The 24,353-nt window shown below is 37.9% G+C and overlaps 1 protein-coding gene across 2 annotated transcripts; it reads left to right on the top strand.

Annotated features, from left to right (window-relative positions):
* Positions 1–376: 376 nt before the first annotated feature.
* LOC122312912 (transcription factor bHLH90) lies at positions 377–5,120 on the top strand. Of its 2 annotated transcripts, XR_006243229.1 has the most exons (10): positions 377–820; positions 946–1,131; positions 1,225–1,306; positions 1,989–2,057; positions 2,136–2,699; positions 2,828–3,058; positions 3,192–3,368; positions 3,470–3,547; positions 3,985–4,696; positions 4,792–5,120. XR_006243229.1 is itself a non-coding variant. In XM_043127585.1 (8 exons), the coding sequence occupies exons 1-8, from the start codon at positions 462–464 to the stop codon at positions 3,527–3,529; spliced, it is 1,728 nt and encodes a 575-aa protein (XP_042983519.1). In that variant the 5' UTR covers positions 377–461; the 3' UTR covers positions 3,530–3,706. The 2 variants fall into 2 exon arrangements, 1 of the variants encoding a protein (XP_042983519.1); XM_043127585.1 differs by lacking the exons at positions 3,985–4,696; positions 4,792–5,120 and having other exon boundaries at positions 3,470–3,706.
* Positions 5,121–24,353: the final 19,233 nt, after the last annotated feature.

The raw sequence follows: 24,353 nt of genomic DNA on the forward strand, positions 1-24,353 counted from the left end.
ATATCTCAAATGCACAAGTCTCACATATGCCCTTTAAAAAAAAAATGACTTCATCATGAAAAATTATGAAAAACTCATTATTTTTTATGAGATTCACATTTTTAAAAAAAAAAATTGTACATTTGGAGCTTAAACCTAGTAATACTTGAAAAGAAAAAAGAAATTATATTTATAATTATAAAATACGTAAGCGTAATATAATCTTTTTTAGAAGAATAAAAAAATATAAAATTTATTATAAAAAAAATTAATTTTTTAAGAATGATTCTACCATAAAGATATTTTATGTACCAAACTTACGCAACTGATTATTATAAATCAAAAGGAGAAGGGGACCAAAAAAGTTGTTATAGTTAAGGAGGGAGGCGTGGCGAAAGGAGAGTGATGGCTGCCATACCGATTACAGATATGCAGTTATGGGTTGCTTTCGCTGAAGAAGCATCTGAACAATTCGATGGTACATGTTTTGTATACTAACTCTGGTAATGGGTCAAAATCCTCTGTCTCTTCAGGATTCTGATTCCCACTGTCGCAGATTTGCCACTGAATTGGATGAGACCCTCCAATTCAAAAGGAAAAGTTGGTTAGGCTTGTTTTGTACCATTTTTGTCTCTATTTTGGTGACTGTTTTTAAAGGGAGACATGGAAGGCCTTTGTCTGTCACACCAGTACTTAACAGAGGTACCAACAAAGGGAAGGTGCTGTGGATGGAGGATGCATTGAAGGGCCTGGAGACACTCGTGGAGTGGCTTAGACCCCTTGCTCAGACTAAGGCTTGGGAATACTGTGTTGTTTGGAAATTAGGAGACGATCCCTCAAGGTATTTCCCATTTTTCATCTGCATCCCAAAAGTCCATTTTTCTTTTTCTTTTTTTTTTAATACAATTTTTTCTTGTTTCAACCTACTCTGTTCAGTGGCCATTGCTCTATTTTTTGTTTTTTCAGGTTCATCGAATGGATAGGTTGCTGTTGTAGTGGTGGAGTTGATAGGGATAAGAATATGAAAGAAGAACCAGGTGAGGAGCACCACTCGAGCCCCCTATGCAGGGATGTCCATTTTGAGCACCCCATGAGGACAAAGGCCTGTCAGGCTCTTGCTCAGCTTCCTTCTTCTATGCCACTGTATTCTGGGTACAAGCTTTCTTTCTCTGATCTCTCGCCAATTTTACACATTTCATTTTGCAGTAAAAAGATCATGAAAAACTAATGAAGAATTGGAACCAGGTTTCATGGGGAGGTTGTGATATCAAACCAACCGAGGTGGATTTTTTCCGATGCTAATTCCTCAAATTCAGCTACTTCAAATGTGGGTCTCTCTCTCTCTCACAACTTAATTTCCGATAAATTAACCATTAAATCTGTTTGGATGCTGAAAAAAAGAGATGAGAGAAAAGGAAAGAACATATTTCATCTCATGATTCAAACAGTTCTGTCGGTCCATTTGAGTGCAGGCTTTTGCTTTCGAAAGCCCCATGAGTAGATGCCACAAATTATTCTCTTTTCAACCTGACATTTTCAAACGGAGCATTAGCCTGCTTCAGCTTTATCACATATTCCCAACGTAGCTTGGGATGGTCTGTTTCAGAGAAACTTTGGTCCATTGGATTGGGCCTACCATTAACTTTAAGCCGATTAAGCTTTGAAAAGTCCTACGATCTTCACAATGTTTTAGTTCATATATCTCCATAATGATCAAGTATATTGAGTTGTGCCCATGCCAGTTTCCAAGTGACCAAAAGCCAAGGATCCAGGCTCCAGGTTCAATCAAATAATTTGTTTGAAGTCCCTTACAAGTAGCTGATGATATGCTCGCAAAACTGACGACCTAGACACGAGACACGCAACATCCTACAGATAATTTTTCATAGTTCCATTTCTGAAAAGAACATGACTGGATTGAGAGAGAATACTAGAACACTTGAAACGTGTTAATTAATTCATCAAGGAAACACGCCTCTTAAAACTTACACAAAATGTTTTTTGAGCAGGACTCATTTGGAACCCAAGTTCTGATCCCAGTTGTTGGTGGGCTTGTTGAGCTCTTTGCTACAGAACATGTAAGATATGCCTTGCTCTTATATTTAACTTAGATATTCTCCTCCTCTGGTTGCTAAAAATATAATTCTTTTTCCTAGATACCGAAAGATCAGAAGTTCATAGAGTTAATTACAGCTCAGTGTAACATCTCTTTTGAACAAGAAGCCATAGGTGCCTGGAGCTATGCCAATCCGAACCTCAGTGACAATCATCTTGATCCCGAGCGTGAAGATTACTTAACAAATTGGTCACTTCCCCTGCACTTGCCAAGGTTGAATCCCAGTATACAGGCTCTTTTACCAGTGATCCATTCCAGCTCCTATCCATGTGTAGATAGATCATCCAGTGGTTCCAATCCTTCACATCGATACCCATCACTAGATTTAGATTCTTGCCAGTTATCTCTGCATGGTACTATAAATAAGTCAATTGGTAAATCTTCTGACTCTAAAAAGGTCAAGTACAGTCAGTGTTCATTGAAGCGACGGACAGGAACGATTGCAAATGGGAGAAATATGGTAGAAAACGATGAAACAAAAGTTATACAGAAGAAAGAAAGAGAACAATACCATTCAAAAAATTTGGTCACTGAGAGAAATAGAAGAAACAGGATAAAAGACGGGCTCTTCACTCTACGCTCGTTAGTCCCAAAGATATCCAAGGTTTAAGATACTTAATATCCCTCAACTACTATGTTACTGAATTGCTATCCTTCTTTCATTTGTTTATTTTTGTGTCTTTTTCCCATTTTAGACGTATGTCTTTATGACTGTCATTTAATAAACTCTAGATGGATAGAACTGCTATTCTTGGAGACGCAATTGGGTATATACAAGAGTTGGAGGAGGAAGTGAAGCAACTTCGGGATGAGCTCATGGAAAATGAAGAGGACCGCAGGAAGAATGAATCGGAGTTGAAGATCTCAACGTCAGACCAAATACAAGGCAACGCTACCACACCTTTGCCACCTACTCAGCGGAACCAGGGCTTGTCCAGCTCTGGAGAAAAGAAGAAAACAGAGGTACATAGAGCTAGCATTTAGCTGTCACCTTCATTGTCTTTGATCAATTGAGTAGCGTAACAAGATGCTCCCTTCTGTTTTTATGAGCAACAAAATGCTCCATTTATCCTTGCATTTTGAACCCTTTTCTTAGGTGCAAGTTGAAGTGAACCAGATAAGCCAAAGAGACTTCTTGATTAAATTCTTCTGCGAGCATAAGCGAGGTGGGTTTACAAGGTTGATGGAATCTTTACATTTGCTAGGGCTTCAAGTAGCTGATGCCAATATCACCACATTCTATGGCAACGTCCTGAATGTTCTCAAGGTTGAGGTAAGATCACCAATGGAATGCTAGCATGGAATTAGGGGGATAGAAAATAGTTCATTGGATCATTGCTCTGATACAAAATAAACATTGTACATGATCCCCAGGCAAAGAAGGACATTCAACTGAAGAAGCTGAAGAGCTCTTTGATGGAGCTGACAAGCTAGAGACTATAAAATCAGACAGTAAGTAGAGGGTTGAGTTAATTCCTGAAAGTGAAGGGTTTGTGAGATGTTTTACCCCTCCATCCATGTACAATCTGATAACATTGCATGATCATTGATACATGTGTTATGAACTTCAAATTCACTAAAATAGAGAATGCTAAAATTGTAGATTTCTCATTTCGTTTTTTTTTTTTTTTTTTTCTCCGAATGTTTTTTAGTGGTCGGAGTTCATGAAGTGGGGTTGTATGCGACTTTCTTCCCTTCTGAAGCGATTATAAAATCTCCCACTCATGCGTTGCCTTTATACAAGAAACTACCCACATGTTTATGTCACCACCCTTAGTGTTCATATATTTAGATAAGATGGTTTTTCAGATAAATGACATTTTGCTACCAATATTTTTTTGTGGCGATTTGTTTAAATCAATTTTGTGCAATTGGTCGTTTCTTTTCAGGCGATTAGCAAGTCTTCACAAAATGCTATTTTACGGCGAAAACATATCGATGGAGAAACTTTGACGGAATAAGTCAATTCACACAAACCTTAAGCTTTTACAGCAACATTATGTTGCCGCTAAACACGATTTCTGATATTGAACTATTTGCAGTGATACATACACTATTTTTTCTCCCTTTTCCTGTATTTTTTCTCCCCTAGCTCGATACATACACTCTCTGTCTTCTCTGTGAGTTTTTTGTTGCTCCTTTCCATGCTGTCCGACCACCTGATGATAGGGTTGTGCATATGACCCGTAAACCTTATGGGCCCGATTAAAATGGCCCAATCCAAATTTATTGGGTTATTATCTGGTCAAGTCTCCAACCTAACTAGTAAATAGGTTTGTATTTTGGTTTCCACCCGTCCATGTATAAACAATACTAATCTTCAGTTCTTCAACCCTAGCCTCCCAAAATCTAAAACCAGTCTCCGATGGCGTCATGAGAAAAGATACTCTCCTACTTGTACGTGATGATCTAGATCGCCCTCAACTTCCCAGTCATCGTCTACAACAAGTAAATCTTAGATCGCAAGCTCTACAATTGGTCCTCCTTGATCTCACTCACCATTATTCACATGACCTTCTACTGCTCCATCGCCTACCTCCTTGTCAGTGTCTTCAAGGTCGTGGAGGAGCCCGCCTCCATCACCCGAGATCTCTACATTAGGTATGTTGTCCATTGTCCCCTTCAGCACCCTCTACTCCCTCTCCCTTTGGTTCTCCAATTTCACTAATATCTATCTCTCTATCTCCTTCATCCAGATGCTCAAGGCCCTCATGCCCGTCTCCGTCTACTCCATTAGCCTTGCCTTCAAAAAGGACACTTTCAAGTCTAACCACAACAGTAGAAAGGTTGTCATTTGTGAGAATTGCTCGATGTCGATTGAGACAACAGGGTGGGATGGAGAGAACAAGAAGGTGATGTTGGAGAGGCATGAGAAGTCAAGGAACTGCAACCCCAAGAATAATAAACTGAAGTGCCCCATAAGGCGTTGCATAGAGATATTGACGTTTTCAAATACACCTGCGTGGGTTTTTTCTCCGTATTTGAATAGAATTTGTTGTGGTTTTGTTGTTTGGCTCATGAGAAAACAAAGGAAAAATTGAATCCTGACATTGAGTAAAGAAAAATGAAATGGGTTCCTATTGTGGAGCATGGTCTTTGTTGTGGTTTTAGTTATTTGGCTTATGAGAAAACGAAAGAAAAAATGAATTCTAACATTGAGTAAAGAAAAAGAAATTGGTTCCTGCTGTGGTCGGGTCATGCAAATTTGACCTAATTTTATTTTGGTCCGGTCAATCGGATCTACTTGGGTCTAAAATGGAATTGTTCCAGGTCGAGTTGGGCCCAAACCCAATTGTGCCAAACCGATTGGTAGGCCTACACGATGCCATGCTGTCGTCGCCTCACCTAGCCTGGTTGGTGAATCTCTCTCCTCCATCTATCTCTCTCTTTCTCATTGTCAGTGCCTCTCACTCTCACTCTAGAGCTCTAGAGCTTTAAAGCTTAGATTGCAACTTCCCATTTTATTTGTTCTTTAATTTAAAAAGCATGCACTCTAATATGACTTCTTTTAGCAAAAAATAATAGAACCTATTGATATTTGTTAAATATGGAATACGACTTAAGGCTTGTTTGGGAAGTGAGATGATCTTATCTCATCTCAAAACATCTCATAATTTTCTTTTTAAACATCACTTAAACAGAAACACTTTTTAATTTTAAATTTTTGACTTTTTCATGTAATTAATACCTAACAATACAATTATCCCAAACTTCCAAACAAAATACAAAAAACAATACAACATTTTCAAATTTCAAAATAAAAATAATATTATTAGAATATTTTAACTGATAATACTTTTATTCAACTTTTTTCTCTCATCTTGCAAAATATAATAAAATATATTAATTCAAATCATTTTACTATTACTTACAAACCATTTCACTACTCTTCATAGAATTTTCATTACATTTCATTACACAAACATGCCCGTGGTATTATCTCATAATAAAACTTCATCACAGAGATTGTTCACCAAAAAACTTCATTATCTTTCTCAAAGGCGCTGGCAGGATCAATATGATTTTCCTAAGGAAAATGATATAAGAACAACTATAATACAATTTGTTTACAACTAACTTTAAGAAAAAAAAAATATTTTTTTATTTATTTTGAACTGCTGCAAGTACAAAAATTTTGACTTAAAGTAAAAAATATTAATATTTTAATATATAATAATAGCTAAGTTGTAATATAGTTGGTGTTATATTATTGTTGTTTTGGTATTATGCTGGCAGGTAGCAAGTGAGGTACCCTTCCGCTCACAGCTATATAAGCCTAAAAATCAAAATCCTAGCCATTTCAACAAGGACGGGTTCGGATGGGTTAGTTGAAGGGTAGAGTTAGGCCAAATAAATGGTACTCTGCCATGGCGAGGTACAAAGAGGGTGGCTAGAATCATGGACTGGGTTTTTTTTATTTTTTGAATCAACATCAATTTGTATATATCTATAATCAACATTGATCATACATGTCTTATCCTTTTCTATACTTTTAGAAATACAACTTGGTATATCTTCCATCCAAACTTTCTCAAACTCTGAACAAAGAAAAATACTTTAGCCACAAAGAGATTACACAAAAGTAAACCCACAAACTGATATGGTTTCATATGATACATTAGATTGTAAAGTTACTTTTATTATAAAATAGATCTAACGGATTGCATGAAACCACATCAGTTTCTGGGTTTACTTTATATAATCTCTTTGTGTCTATAGCAGTTCTCCTAAACTAATAGCCAACTTTACTAAAATATGAGCCACTTCATTCGAGTTTCTATTAACAAATTGCACCTTCCAGTTCTTCTATTGTTTCAGCATCTACTTTGCATCTTGAACTATGCTTCCATAGACAGGATAGTCCTCACTCTCCTCATTAACAGCCTTCACAATAGTACATGCATCACCCTTGAAGACCACTCTATTAAATCCAAGATCTCTGCCCAGTTCCATAGCTTTCCAGAGGGTTATACATTCTGCTAAGGCTGGTTGTTGCACATACTTCTTCCGATCACAATAAGCTGTTAGTACTTCTCCATATTCATCTCTTATAACTATTCCAATCCCCATCTTTCTTTATTTTAGATTGATAGCCGCATCCCAGTTTGCTTTTACATATCCCTCACTTGGAGTATTCCACCTTCGTTGAGTGTCTACAGGCTTACTTGGAGACTTTTTTAAAACCATATCCTGAGCAAACTGAAAATCCCTTACTTTATCCCTTGCTGTCCTAACCACTTGTCCAGGATTTTTGAAATTGTTTTCAAACACAAACTGATTTCTTCTCATCCACAATCCCTTGTAATCATAACTACCTCCTCCATTTCCTTCTTAGTCAGCTTCTGCATCATCTTTTCAATCAAAATCAGCAAGTTATCTTCTGCAATACTCAATTTTTGAACTTTAAGCAAAGACTCTATCCACATATCATTAGCAGCAGAACACTACCAAAGCACATGCATAATAGATTTCACCTCATTTTTACAAATGGGGCATAAATCCTTATCCACCAGCTTCTTAGACATCAAATTGCTCCTAGTGGCAAGGAATTGTTCCCAGCTTTCCATAAAAACAGTTTTGCTTTCTCTAGGATATGCAGCTCCCAAATCCTGACCCACCTTTGATCATCATCATACTCCTTTGAAGTTTCCCCTCTTAATCTTTTCTTTCTCTCCATCTCCAATTAATATGAACTTCTTACCAAAAATAATCCCTTCTTAGAAGGTCTCCACACCATTTTATCCCCAGTATTCAGTTTACTAAATGGTAGACTCGAGATTTGTTCTACCTCCTCCAACCCAAAATCTCCCTTATTAGTGTCTCATTCCATTCCGTGTTTTCCTGCACAATTAATTCCTCCACCCTTGCATCCTCATGCAGCCTTGAAACAGGAGCTTGTACACAGAAAGAAAAAGGGGTTGTTAGCCATTTGTCCCCCCATATTTTTATATTTTTACCATTCCCCACCCTTCATCTCAACCCTTCTTTTAATAATTTTGATGTCTTCCACACACTCTTTCATATCAAAGAGGGTCTGCCACCCAATTTAGCTTGCAAGAAAGAAGAATCTCTAAAGTCTATTTGAAGATTTGAGCTACTAGGCTGTTAGGATTATACACTAGCCTCCACCCCTGCTTTGCCAATAGAATCTTTTGCAATCTTCACCCTCTTGTAAACTTTTCAACAATCTTGTTTTTTCTTCCAATACCCTTCCCTTCCCTGCTCTATTCTGTTTGCACCACCTAAGTAATGCCTTTTCACTATCTTCAAGGTTGCTTTTTAAGTTGGTAACCCCCCTACCCTACAATCACCCTTATTCCGTACCCTCATTAGAACCTCAGCACACTCCTCCTCTAGAGCCCAACAAGCATCACATCTAAAAACTCTTCTTCTTCCCTCGCAAAAAACTTACTCATGCACAACAATAAAGGCCTAGGGTCAAAGCATCTAGCTGCCATAACCTCCACCCAACCTTCCTGAAATAAGCTCTTCCACCTTGAGTTCACTACTACCCTATCAAGCCTTTCTTTTGTAAAGGTTTCATCTACATGTTTATTACTCCATGTAAATTTGTCCCCTTTCCACCCCAAATCATAAAGTCCTCTATCCTCCATAACAACTCTAAAAGCTACCATTTGGCTCTATTGTCTCTACCTCCCTCCTAATTTTTCATCATGTGACACAACTTCATTAAAATCACCAATTACACACCACCCCACATTCCCATTAGGTTTGAGAGATGAGAAAACTTTCCATGAAATAGCTCACTTGCTAGCATCTAGTTCCCCATAATAGCCTGTCAGCATCTATCTTTCCTTACCCCTCTCATTTGTGACCCACATGCTAATGTGCCTTTGGGAATAGTTGGCCACTTCAGCAATTATATTATAATCCCAAAACAGTATCAATCCCTCCTTCCTACCAATAGGTTCCACCAAAAAAAAAAAAAAAACCATCACACATTAGTCTTTTTTTTCATTCTTTCACATTTTCTTCTATTCATCTTAGTTTCTACTAAGAAATCTAAGTTGGAATTCTTATTCTTTACCATATGGTAAAGATCTTAAACTGTCCAAGGATTCTCAAGCCCTTGGCAATTTCAACTCAGTGTTTTCATTGTTGCAGGTGGGGCTGTCACCACCCTCCCATTTGTTAGCTCATCTTCACTCTCATAGCATTGTTTTTTCCCTTGCATCTCCTTATTTGTTTCCCATCTCCCATCCTCTATAATCCCTTTTCTTTTTTTTCCCTTTGAGAACTCAAGTCACTTTTCTCCACCTTTTTCCCCTACTTCCCTAGCTCTCCTCTTCCCCTCTTCTTCTATTGTCACTATACTCGATATTTCCTTCCCTTCCACTGAGGTCTCCTCCACAATGTCCACCCCAGCCACAATCTCATTACTCTCAACAGGAGTATCTTCCTTTTCATTATCCCCAACTTTCATTCCGCCATTGATTTGCTCTTTAGATCTCTCAGATTCAATATCTATTTTCCCATCCTTCACTTTTTCCCCACTAAACACCTTCTTCACAGTCCTTTCTTTAGCATCAGAGATACCCTCTCCCCTCTCTCGCACCATAATTGTACCTTTCCCCCCTACATTCCTTCCCCTTTCCCCATTTTGTTTTGAATATGCCTCTTTCATCTTCCCTCTTCCCCCTACTCTGAGCCACACACTAAATTGTTCCCCACCATCATTCTTTTTTTTTTTTTCTCACAATTACCCTTCCCATGAACTATACATCCACATGAAAAGCAAAAGTAGGAAAGCTTTTCATACCTGAGTCGGATCTAGAATTTCATCCCCATCTTTGATATTGTTCTTCCCCTCGCAAGAGGCTTTGATAGATCAATTAACACCAGAACTCTTAAAAATTTTCCCCATCCACTTCCATCAACCTGTGTATCGACCTCAAGCACTTCACCTATTGTGGCTCCAGTCATTTTCTCATGTTCTTCATTCATGCACGACAAAGGTAATGTAGATAGTTGAACCCACATTCTTTCCTTAGTGTAATCCATTTTCTGCGAAGGTAGATATCCATTGTAAGGCAATAATACAAGCATGTGGTTATCAAATAGCAATAGTCTTCCTTCCTGAACCTTCATTTTGTCTGCATGATTCACAAACTGAATCACGAAAATGTTCATTCCCACCTCCTTAAACTTCCCTCTCTTGCTAATTCTCCAAATCTTCACCATAGTGTCCTCTAAAACCATTGAGTTCAGCTTCCTCTCTACACAGACCTTTCCCACCAGACTACATTCTTATTTGAATTTCAGTTCATCCAAAAGCTCCTCTCCCACTTCAATGTTTATAGTCTCCTCCTCCATAAGCTTCAGATTCATCCACCTCTCCTCTAACTCATTCATTGTTCCCAGCCACCGTCGAATCTTCTACTCACCACCACAAACCACCTTCCCTACTCCACTCTGTAACCGTATTTCTTCTGCAACCCCTCCTAACGTCTCTCCCCACTCCCCTAACCACCTCTTGATTCAGTTAGAATCTGTGTGGACCCCACCATTCACCTCAACTTTTCTTAAGAGAGAAAAAGGAGAGAAGATTCCGACCTGATCTTGGGCAATGCTAGATTTGAATACCAAGATTTAACAAGCTCAAATATGGACTGAGTTTGAACTTTCTACCAAACTACATAATTTTCACAAATAGATTATTTACATTCATGTATTGGAGATACATTCTTTGGACATGGCAAACAACCAAAAATTAAGCCTTTTTTGTGCTTTCCTCCTCCATCTATTCTTCATGAATGGCTTATCAAGGAATACGGGAATCACATTCTTTCCATCCGTATTCCCTTACAAAAGATTTGAAAAAAGGGTTCGATTCACACTGATTTAGTCGACTCAAATTGAATCAGTAAGAAACTTAATCGAAATTTTTATCCTTTCACTGAACTATTTCAATCGATTGATTTAGATCGATTCTAATTGATTTTAGACTGATTCCAATTGGCTTAAAATTTTATTTATTTATAAGTTATCTAACAATTGAGTTTTGTTTCTAAAAGAAAATTTCTTGTACAAAGCAATGATAAAACTAAATATATATTAACTTTTTCATCATTTTATTGGATAAGAATCATAGTAACATTGAAAGATAAAATATGCAGTGCTTTCTTTTTTTAGTTGAATAAAAAATTAGGAGATGAATGAGTATTTTTTGTATTATAATTGTGGTTGTGCATAAAATATTACATTTTCCATATTCATATAACTTAAGGATCTTTATCTATATATATATATAAGACAAAAAAATGTCAATAATTGAAGTTAAATATATAAATTTCAAGTTTACTGAAACTATTAATTAGATTCATATAATATTTTTATTAAAATTAGTCAATAAATTTATATTTTATACTATTTATATATAATTTTTAGTACTTTTTATCAACGTTAAAATAGTTGATTCAATTTGTTGAATCACCCTAGTCACTAAATCGGTCCTTGCCTAATTCCGAGTCATATATACACAAGTGGCTTCGCTTTTTCCTTTAGCATGCGAGTACGACAACCCCATAGTGGGTCAGGCAATCTTAATTTAATTTCTTTAGTGGACAGATAATAATTATGGTATTCCCACTTTACAAATTATGTTATTATATAATGACATAATACTGATTGTTTTCGACGTGTTTTGTACATACCGAGAGGACTCTTTGGACAACTAGGAGGTGTACCAAAGGTCTTGCAAACATATAAATGAAGAAGGGAGCTCGGGGGTGGTCAGGGGACCCTCCGATGCTTAAGTCACTTTCCTTTTTTAGGAAGTGTTTAACTTGCCTTAAGATTTCATGAGTTTAATCATATCTTGATTAAGCTTTTACAGTAGGTAGTTTGGAGGTTTTTTTGCTTTCATTCCAAGGAATTATCCCATCGCACCTCATACTTCATGCAAGTGAATCCGTTAAGGGGTGTGAGACCCTAAGAGAAATAATTACTATAGCGTTGAGCTCTAACTCACGCCTCAGCGCCCCCTCAACCAAGTCCAACGACTCCTTCTCTCTCTCTCTCTCTCTCTACACTGGGAGAGCTATGGTCGTTCTTTTGGCACACATTCCCATGGCTACTACTTCACAACTATCATTTTAGTTGCATCTTAGCTTGCTACGAGGCCGCCCCCCTTTTCTTTTTCAGTGTACCTCTCCTGCACACTTCCTAGCAGCTATTTTCTAGGGACTTGAGGAGTTGGCCCCTCCTCGACCTATCCCAGTTGCACCCACATTCCTTTTTTTCCAAGTGAACAATAGTTATAGCTTCTCCTACACGTTTCCTGGTAGCCACATGTTGGTAATGATTTAAGGCAGCTATTAGGTCTGCATATGTCAAACCTGGCAACCCCTATCGACGTTTCATTAGTCTTGGGCCAGGCAAGATAGGCCTTTCTCTTGGTGGGTCAAGCCCACCAAGAGCAGTTATCTTCACTTTGCCAGATCCATGGGCCTCCCCTCAAATCATGAGACCTCAAACTCTTGGATTGGGCCTTTTTATCCTCTCGATTACCCCGCTTATTCTCATTGAACCGATTCGATGGGAATTGAATTTTTCCTATTTTTTTCTCTTCCCCTTTCTTCTTTTATGCTTTTACCCTTCTCAGCCTAACAACTAGGTCCTTCAAACCTGTTTGGATGCGCCGTTTAGTTTTCCACGTCGCATCGTGCCTTTCACATCCCTAGTTTGACACATGGGTATGGAATGCCAACTGTCACTTCCCTTTTGATATAAACATGGCTTTGCCCTCTTTTCCCCCCCTTTACCACATCTTCATCTCTTTGTGCTCAACTCCTTTATTTCTTCATCACTTTTCTCAACCTCAATCTCAATGGCTCCTGAGAAGGTCGTTCCACCTAAGACTCCTAGAGAACTAGACCAGCCCAAGGTTCACCACGAAGCAATTCTACATCGGTCATAATTGGTGTTCAGACGTTACCCCTGAGATCTGTCATCACTCGCTTCCACCTTGCATGTCCCGGAGAAGGTTGTTTTTTAGGCTCCTAGATTGCACGAAGGGACTGTTGATGATGAGGGTTATGCCTCGAAGGTTTCCCTCTTCCCTAGCATGTTGTCTTACAGATTGAGGTTACCCTCCCTTCATCTTGTCCGTGATCTACTAGATCATCTCGGATTGTCCCTATCTCAACTCTACCCAAATGCTTGGAGGATTTTGATGTATTGCTACTTCCTCTAGTGGTGAGCATTGTTAGAATTAGACCTAGAGCACATTGAACTTAATGGCCGCGAGTTTCTTCTGACCCACAACCTCATAAAACACAAGGGGAAAATTCACAGTTTCAGGGCGATGTACCTCTTCGTCTCTTTGGAGTAGCGTCAAAGACTAGACCACCAAATTTTTCTTCATGTCCAGTTGAGGGTGGGAATTTTTGGTCAGACAGGTAAATCGTCGTGAGTTCCCTATTCAAGCTATATGGGGGATAGTTCTTGATTATAGAGCTATACAACCGCAGGCCTCTCCCGATGAATTACATCATATCGCCCTGGTCAAAGAATGGGTGAAGAGTCACCCGATTGATGTCCTCTTGGAGGCTCTCCTTGGAGAGGAAAATATAAGGGCCTCCTTACCTCCCCTCGGCCATACCATCTTTGACGACCGCTTAATTCCTATGTAGTCCCAAAGCCATGCTAGTTCGAAAATGTTCCTTGAGCCCTCTTCCGTAGGCAAGGAAGAAACTCCGCATGGAGGTTGCTAGGGTTGACAGCAGTCTAGTGTATCCTCCTCGATTTCCTTTGAGGCAATCCTCAGTGGTGGTTGAGGTACGATGCCCGCCACCATTTATGCCTACCCTATTGCCTGCCCCCTCTATTCATCATTTGAATCCACCAAGGAGGTAGGGAAAAGAGAGTCCTACCATACCAAAAGCTCTAGTTGCTTCTTCATTCGTTGCTGCTTTGATTACGGTGCCCGTCATGGCCACAACCTACTATGATGATTGATTGGTATAGTCTGGAGCCCCTAGCGTGATCCAGTGAGGCTATGTGTACATTCATGGTAGTATATAAAAGATAAATACTGAAAATGTAAAAGAGAAATGTATACACATATTTACGTGGTTTAGCATATTGTCTATATCTATGGGAGTTTTTGGGGAGGGAAGAGTCCACTATAATATACTTATTTATAGTCTTTCATGGTCCCTCATTTCTCACTATATGTTGGATATCTTGTGTATATTTTTTGTAGAATATCTTCTCACTAGAGACCTTTATGAAAGGTTGTAAAAGTCAAGGAAGTCCCCCTAAATCGTCTGGTCACTTCCTTTTATATGCTTCCTCTTTTCGCGTACCCTTATGGAGTGGTGAAAATTAGCTGTCTTTCCCTTATGTGTCTTACATAATTTCTTCTCTGCACTTTCTCGTTTTTCTTTCTGTGTCCACATTCCCCTCTTATGCTGCCACCCTTTTTTTACTTGTCCCTACCTTGTTTCATATTCATCCATTTTCCTTTGTCCTCTAGTAGTGGGACCTCTACCCTTGGGCTGGGCTTAGTAGGCTTACTTTGGATTGTGCATATTTTTTCCCTTCTAATAACCCATGATTCTTAAGGGTCATTTGTTCCGAAAAGGACCTCGAGAATTTTTAAATATAAAATATGTAGTCAAAAGGATCCACCAAAGTCTGTAGAGAAATAAATCCTAAGAGTGAGTTCCTAGTTATCCATTTCTCTTGCATTGAGCGATATAGATTTCCCGGCTCGGAATTAGGCGGGAGGTATACTTGACCATATAAATGGTGAGTGAGGAGCTCATTGTGGTAGGAAATGAACTCGACTGTGTTAATGGTGAGCATATAGTTTGACTGTGATGGGAGGTGTACTCAACCACGTATGATGCGCACGAGGGTGGTTGGGCAATCAAGTGACTTGCCTCCCTACCTGGGAGGTCGAGTGGTCTCTGGTCTTTCCTGCCTTTTAACTTGTTCTAAAAATAGGGGTAAGATGAGCAGCCAACAAATTGGACCCGCCCCCCTCGGCGTGATCAAGACCGAGCAGTTCATAAGACTGGACTCGCCTATCGTTTGTCGAAAAGTGTATATTCATTCAATGTGGTACTCCGTATTTTCTTATATTTTAATTAAATAATTATTTTATTTATTATTAATATTGGTTCTCTTGTTTTAAAATTTGTATGAGTTTTGTTGTATTATTTTATGATTTCTAAATTATGAAATTTTTTTTAATGTGTCTTTCTTGATATTAATTATTGTTTATTATTTAAATTGCTCTTTATTTTAAATTATTTTATTGTTAGATTGTAAAATTTTATTTTACTTAGTTACTATGGTTTTTAATTTAAACAATCGTTTTAAATTTTTTTCATTGGATCAGTTTTAAGACTCTAAGATGAAAGATGTGGATCTATTTTTCCTTCCTTTTCATTTTTCCTTTTTTCTTTTTCCCTTTTTTCTTCTCATTTTTCCCTTTTCTTCTTTTTCTATTTCTCCTTCTTTCTTTTTCCCCTAGCTCGCGCGACCACCCCTTCTCTCATTTCCTCTCAATGCGTCCCTATCCACCAGCCTTGCTGCCATGCACTGCCCACCTTATCACACCGCTCATCTCGCCACCCTCCCCTCATGCAAATGACCACCACCCACTAGTTTCAGCCCCTCGTAGCTCTCATTCCTCCCTCACGCGTGGCCAACCCGAATGGGTTTCTCCCATTCGTTTCCTCCACCGCACTGTCTTATCGCCACCGCCTGCCACCACCATTGCCTTGCTTGACCACCATCAACCTCCCCCAAGCTTCCCAGTGCTTCCCCCTTCCCCAACCATGACCCACGACCCTCTCCGTATTTTCCCTCTCTTTCACACACGGGTTGCAACCCCCAGCATTGCTCTAGTCCACCTCACCGCCACCACCATCGATTTCTCCTTCCACCAATGACCTCCCCTAGCCAATCTCATGCCTCACCGGGATCCCTAGCCACCACACTCTCTCTCACTCTCCCACGGCCTCTCTCCATTTTTTCTTGGCCGATCTCCTCTATGCACCGCCACTCACAGCCTCTAGCCACCATCATCAACTCTACCAACCTTCTTAAGCCCCTTCATGGCTAGCCCAAACCACCCTTAGCTCCCCTCTGATTTTCTTTATTTGTGACCCATGGCCAACACTTGTAAAATCAGTGTTTTGCCAGTTTTAGAGTGACCTTTGATCTTTTAGAGTTGCCTTTCGTCATTGTAAATAATTTTCCAAAAAAGTTTATGAGTGTTAAATATATTTTTATGCTAACATATTTTCTGTAGTCTATTTGGTTGTGCCGGGCCCTGGGTCTAAGGAGTTTGAATTTTTGGTCAGATTTGGAGGATGGGTTGATTTGTAGAGTTGGTTTGTGGGATTGTGCACTTGGGTTGTGACTAGTGAATTCTTATCTAATGTGTGTTATGCCATGACATCAAATATATTGTTCGCATGCTTTTTTATGTGTCGTGTTTGAAAACCAGATTTTCGTGTTAAGAAATGATTCTGGATATATTTGTAATGACGAGATTGAAATGAACGAAAGAGAAGAAAAAGAACTGTAGGCATGGTGGTAAGTATGGACGGTGGTAGAGTCCCGCCTATGGTGCACTGTAGGAATGGTGATAAGCAGGAATGGTGGTAAGTCCCACTTGTGATTCATGCCTACAGTACACGCAGTAGGGATGGTAGTAAGTAGGAATGGTAATAAGTCTTGCCAGTGATTCCCCCTTACAATGACTGAATAAACAGATATGTTGGGTCATTTTTTGAAGAAATGACAGTTTATGATTAAATGTATACAAGGATCATTTTCTGAAAAAATTGTAGGTTTATGTTTGGGCCATTTTCTGGAAAAATGGTGAATGGAATTTAATGGAGTGTTTTGGGTCAAATGGGATTTTTGGAGTGCATTGGAAAAATAGTTATTTTCGGGAAAAATGATGGTTTTTGGTCTCATGCATGTTTCAACATGTGCATGCATTCATGTTGGTGTGTAAATGTATTTTTATCTCTCGGGTTGTTTGGTCGGTTACTTACTGAGACTTATAATCTCACGTGGCATTCTTCCCTGCGGTTCCATTTTATGGAATTGTAAATTTTGATGCAAATTAGGATGTTAAGTCTAAGGTTTTGGCTCTGCCGAAGGAGTGACCTAGGGTCGCTTTTACTTGTCTTGGGATTATTTCCCACTTTTGATCATGTGTTTTGATTTTATTATATTTTTACTGGATAACTGTATAATGTTTTGAAACAATTTTATTTTGGTGACTCTGTATTTAAAGTTTTGGTACTTAGTTGACTTCTTTTATTTATCCGCTGCGACTTTTGTTGTACACTTTTTGTATGTATACATACTTAACACTTGTCATTTCAGGTGCATGACTCGTGTTGTCAATATCCCGATGTTCTCGATTTTCGCCTTTCCTTATGTGGGAGTCTAGTGCATTAAATCCTATGTTTTTATTTTCGATTTTATTGTCATATTTTTTACCTTCCAATGCAAGCTGCCATTAATGTTTCCACTTGGCTATTAGTGTTGGAGCATGTATGCAATACCCCCCTCAAGGTGGTCAGGAAGCCCATTGACTCCCTGGATCCACTTTAGGCAGTTGTCGAGCACATCGAGTTGCTCCTGAACTACGCAAGGCAGTTGTGGAGCTTGAAGGCATGTTTACTCCGAAAGCTCGTTCTCGAAAGAAACCCGCTGGTAGCGATTATGGCATAGGTGCGTACACCCAGCGTTCGCTAGTGGAGATGCCTTCTCATGGTTCTTCTCATTCGCCCTTATAAACTGAGGGAATGGATGAGGCAAGCCTGTGGAGACACAATGCTTGGCTCCCCTGGTATTCACACTGACCTCATAGACTGAGGCAAGGGATGAGGCAAGACCATGGATAGACGGTGATTGGCTCCCCTGGTTTTCTCGCTAACCTCGTAGACTGAGGCAAGAGATGAGGCAAGCCCATGGAGACACAATGCTTGGCTCCCCTGGTCTTCTTGTCAACCTCATAGACTAAGGCAAGTGATGAGGAAGCCTATGGAAACACGGTACTTGGCTACCCTAGTCTTCTTGCTAATGGAAGTTAGGGAGTTGGTGCGGATAGTTGGGGTGTTTGATCGAGCTACGAAAGTAAAATCGGTTAGTGTAAACAATTTTCAATCACAAGTGTGAGGTTCGTGCACCTGAAGACTAGATAAACTTTAAGGCAAGTTTACGTTGCCCGCAAGCCACCATGTTTTGGCAATGATAGAGATCCGAGGTGCCCGCATGCATGTTAACTCCGAGAAATCAATTATGATGGAGACAAACTTGAATGTTTGAGTGATGCCTAAGCGAGGCTATGTAGCTGGTGTTTCAAGCTACAAGATTTAATTTTGTTAGCAAAAATAAAATTCACACAAATTTTGAGAGAGACAAACTAGTGCATTTTAGTAGCTGCGACTAAATTTTTGTTTGATTGAAATTGCCCACAGCTAGTTGTCTTTTCTTCTCCTCTTCCACTTCTTCCTTTTTTTTCTTTTCTATTTTCAAGTGAACTTACTGCTAGTGGAGTCGTTTGTCCTTCCAATCTGCTCATTTTCTCTCAGGTCATGTACTATGGGCGAGTCATTGGGTGGCTCCTTGTTCTCATCATGTAAACCATGCATGGTGCACATTACACATGCATAGCATAGGCATAAACATCGACAGTTAACTTGTTGAGATGTTGATCACTGAGTGAGGTAGCGAGCCATTTATCTGCCATGCAAGTGGCCGAGTGGTGGAGCCTGTGATGGGTTGGTCGAGATTTTTCTGTTCATGTTGTCGTGGTCGAGGAGACCAAATACATTGGCTGAAGAATGCATCACCAATAAGTTGGCTTAGTGCATTTGGCCAGGGAGACCATGTGTACTAGTGGAAGAATGCATGATCGAGGAGCTTTACTTGACATGCATGCCAAGGAGTGATTAAGGTCTGTACTAGCCAAGGAGCAACTGAGATGTGCACTTGCAGAGGAGCGATTGAGATGTGCACTGACCGAGGAGTGGTGGGGCGAGGGGTCGCATGCCCATGGGTAAGGAGGGAACCCTGGTCATGATGCATGGTAGTAGGCGAGGAGACCACTGGCCGTGGTGCATGGTCTTGGGGGAGGTAAACTTTGACCATGGTACCTGGTCGAAGAGCAATGGTCCTAGGAGAGGGGAGACCCTAGTTGTGAGCTAGTCATAGAGTCCAATGTATGTTTCGTCCACCGAGTGCATGACTGCAAGCCACTATTGCCTGCTGTGTGTCAAGGTGCTACGGTGTCAGTCCACATGGTGGCCACCAGCACCCCTGTTGTGCCAAGGTGCGATGAGGCATAGGATTCCAACTTATGTTTGGCGCATTAGGTGCGTGGCTGAGTGCCACAGTTTCTTACCATGCATTAGGGTGTGCCAGTGGCGTTTAAGTGGGGATGGAACATGCCGGCAATCCACATGGTGGTCGTCGACAACCCTAATATGCCATGGTTGGCCTGGGCCAAGGTGTCTCGGCCATATGTAAACCTGTGTCCATGGCTGGCATGGAGAGGATCTCCATAGAGGGAGGTGGTCGAGGACCACTCTAGTAACATCAGACGATGCCAGTAGTTAGATTGGTTGCTGCCGACAATCCCATGCAAGTCGTGACGTGCTAATGCGAGTACTCGGCATGCCTCAATGTGCGATAGTGGGCCGCCCTCAGAGAACAATGCCTTCCATGTCGACAAAGCATAATGGCAAGACAAGAGAGGGGCCATCATTGTCCTCATTGGCACCACACCCAGTGGTCGATGGGAGCCCAGGTTGCACGTTAATGTGCACCCCCTCCCCCACCATACATTGCACTATTCATGCCATGCATTGTGCACATGTGTGCACTTGTGTGCTCCTATGTATATTCTAGGTGTACTATTTTATTGGATTTACTATACATTTAAGTGCATAGTACACTTATGTGTAGAGCGCTTACATGGCCGGGTAATTTGAGTTCCCAGCTCACATGCCAAGTTCATAAAAGGAAAGCGCCTTAATTGCGTAATGCACTTAATCACTTGGGCAAGGAGAGGTACACTTGCCCAATTTTTTATGACAATACCATTTATAAAAAGAATAATAAGGGAGAAGCCAAGAATAGTTATCTAGGGAAGAGTTTTATCTACTCATTTGAAGATTATGCGACACACTGGAAAATCATCCCTCTCCATTTTTCAGTTTAAAAAGTAAATCGTATTACATAGACGGCACCAACTATTAATACCAAAAGTCACACAACAGTTGGAATTGGAGAAACAGTCATTCCCAGTCAGGTATGAAGATTTAGGCCTCGATCGGTGTAGTCTGGGACCATCGGTGTGATACTGTGCAGCTGTGCATACATCCATAGCAGTAAATGAAAAATAAATACTGAGAATATAAAAGACAGATGGACACAAAGACTTACTTGGTTCGGCATATTGGTTACATTCACAAAGATTTTTTGGGAGTGAAGAGTGCACTATAATATGCTTATTTATAGTCTCTTATGGTCTCTCATTTTTCACTATACAATAGATATTTCGAGTATATTTTATGTAGAATATCTTCTCACTGTATACCATTTTCAGAGGTTGAGAAAGCTAAAATAGAAGTTGAGAAAGTCCCCCTAAATCATCTAGTTACTTCATTTTATATGCTTTGTCTTTTCGTGTGCCGTAGGGAGTTGTGAATATTAACCACATTTCTTTTGCATGTCTAACATTCTTTATTCTCTCGACTTTCTCCTCTCTTTTTTTGTGTCCACCTTCCTCTCTTATTCTGACACCCTCTTTCTGCTTGTCCCTTATTGTCTCTCATTTTTCTCTTTTCCTTTGTCCATTAGTGGTGAGACATCTCCCTTTGGGTTGGGCTTAGTGGGCTAACTTTGGGTCGTGCATATTTTTTCCCTTCCACTGATCTTCAATAAGAAATGAATTGTATTAATTAATTCTATTGTCTCTCTATATTTATTGACAATATATATATATACATGTATGTACCTACAAATATATTATAATAAATAGAAAAATGATATTTGCATTTTTAAGATATATATATATATATATATATATATATATGCATTTCCATTAAAAAAAAATTTGATAAATTTGATATCCACATGAAAAAGTTATCATTTTAATTACAGATTTTATTTTAAAAACTAATACGTGAGACTTACATATCTTAAAACTATATCTAGACTTGAGCCGATGAGTTATATACTTGTATTTACGTACGTATCTACCTAATTTCCAAACATGCAAGATTTCTAGTTAGCCTTTAATTCCATTATCTCCAGCTGGCGCATGCATGCATGCCATAATATACCCACAACAAATTGTACTCAATTCTCCACTTGGCCACCAGTTGGACAAATCATTGTGGCCAAACAAAAAGATTTTAATCTCGTGCTTCAAAACAACTTTATATTGACACCAAACGTGATTTGTGATATTGAACTATTTTCGGCAATATTAAATCATTGGAAAGGTCAGGATTTAGGTTGTGTTTGAATAGTAAAATGATCTTAAATATTTTGTAAATAGCAGTAAAAAAGTAATAAAAAAATATTGAATAGTAGTACAAACATTACAACACAATTAGTTTTTTGTGACAGAGAAAAACGTCATAAAAAATGACCAAAATGTCACTAAAGACATTTGGTGACAGTTCGAAACCGTCACGACTACCGTCACCTAATATGCGTTACAGAAAATAATTAGTGACAGTTTACTATTCAACCATCACAAAAAACATTTTTAGTGACGGTTGGAGGTCTTCCGTTTGATGTCACGTTCGAACGTGAGATTTTTTGTGACAGTTGAAATTTGTCACAAAATGTAACGTTTGAACGTCCAACAGAGTGTTCGAACGTTAACCTGACTGATTGACATTCGAATGAGAAAATTTGATGTTCGTTGGTTATAGTTCGAACGTATCATATTTACGTTGGAACGTCAAACAAAACGTTCGAATGTAAATCCTTTAAACATTCAAACGTTGTGTTCGTTTTGAGAGTGAATATGTTCGAACGTTGGGTCGTACATTCGAATGTTATTTCGTAATTTTGTATAATTACATTCGAACGTTAGTTCTAACGTGAACCAACATTCGAACATTTGTTATATACATTCGAACGTATAGATCAAAAATACTATTTTCATAAAATTAAAAAATATACAAATTGTATCATCATATTACACCATCAAATTAACAACTAACAATGTTTTATATAGTTGTAAAATTAGATATTAAAAGTTCTATACAATGAGAAAACTGAATTGATTTCATTTCTTCTTCTTTCATCGCCTACCGCGATTCTACTGTAGTGACATAACACGCCCTATATAGACTCTCATCTCCCTCTGCACTTGTTTTTAAACTTCACTGCACATTATTTCCTCCTGATCTCTATGTTGCTCCTGCAAACGCATCTCTAAATCAGACTATTGCTCTAAGAGAGACTCTAACTCTTGTTGTCTTGATCTCATATACTCATTTGATAAAAAAAAAAAATGCCACAAAATAAGTAACATTTAAAAGAAATACAAATAAAAATTAAATTAATGACATGTTACATAATTTAATAAATTATTCCCAATATATTCAATAAAAGTTCACAAATTTATTCAAAATGATATCATATATTTCCACAATATATAAACATATTCACAACTAAATTTACAATATTTTACATATTTCCAACAATTTTAATTAATAATGTAATACATAAATTCACAATATATAAACATATTTCTCACAGACTAAACTAATTCACAAATCACATATACATATGCACAAATATAACTAATTCACAAATACCAAAACATATCACAAAAAAATAACCACAACATATGCTTCAAATTCACATACACAACTGTAAAACATATTCATTTTAATCTATAAATATACACAAATATTTATATTTTCATTTTAAGAATAAGCATACACACAACACAATTTTTCATTTTAATTCATCATATTACATAATCCATATCACAAAGATTTGCTTTTAATTCATCAACAAAAACAATTCAATTCCTTCTAATTCATCAATAATATCCAATTCAAAATATATTCACAATATATACAATCAAAATTCACTACTCAACTCACAATATTATACCCATATCTAATCCTTCAAAATCCACAATTAACTCACATTATACACATCAAAATATTCATCATTATCCATAACAAAAGCACAACAAAATATATAAACATCTTAATAAAGTTTAGAAATATACCTATTACTCACAATATCATCTTACAAATCACAAGTTTTGAACAAGTCACAACAAACAATCCTTCAAAAAAATCACAACACTAATTAGTTAAAGACATATATAAAAAAACACAAAATAAATATCATAAAATTGCAAAACATTTAAAGGAAAAAAGAGTCTTTCCTTATCAAAATCAATGGAGAGAGCAAAAATATTAATCCTCTCTCACTCTACTCTCTCTCTAACCATCTCTCACTCTAACACACACTCTCTCTCTAACCCACAACCCTCTCTCACTCTCACTCTCTCTTTCACGCATGGGAGAAGCAGAAAAAATGATTCTGCTTTCTTCCGTGCGTTTATTCATTAAAACCACTCTGATTTGATATGACGTTCGAACATTTAAAAAGTAACGTTCGAATGTTAAATTTTAATGTTCGAACGTTATTTAAAAATAAGTGAAAAATTTCTCACATTTTTTTACGTTCGAATGTTTAAAAAGTAACGTTCGAACGTTAAAATTTAATGTTCGAATGTTATTTAAAAATGAGTGGAAAATTTTTCACATTTTTTAATATTCGAACATATCTGCATATACGTTCAAACGTGAAAAAAGTAACTTTCAAACATTAAAATTTAACGTTCGAACGTATGTGAAAGAAATATACTCTATTATTATAAATAATATATAATAATATATATAATATATTAACTATATACTATAATATATACTATATATTAACTATATAATATTAATATATTAACTATATAATATATTATATATGATATGTAATGACTATATATATAACATATAATGAGTATATATATACTATATATATTATATAATATGTACTAGACTATATATATAATATATATTATATACTTAACTAGTATATAACATACTGTATTATATATTATATATATAGTATATAACATACTGCAGTTAACTTATCCAATTTTAATATTAAATCATTGCCCTTCAAATTTCAATCTCTTTAAATTTGTAATAAT

Source organism: Carya illinoinensis, chromosome 6, assembly GCF_018687715.1.
Source record: "Carya illinoinensis cultivar Pawnee chromosome 6, C.illinoinensisPawnee_v1, whole genome shotgun sequence".
Classification (NCBI taxonomy): Eukaryota; Viridiplantae; Streptophyta; class Magnoliopsida; order Fagales; family Juglandaceae; genus Carya; species Carya illinoinensis.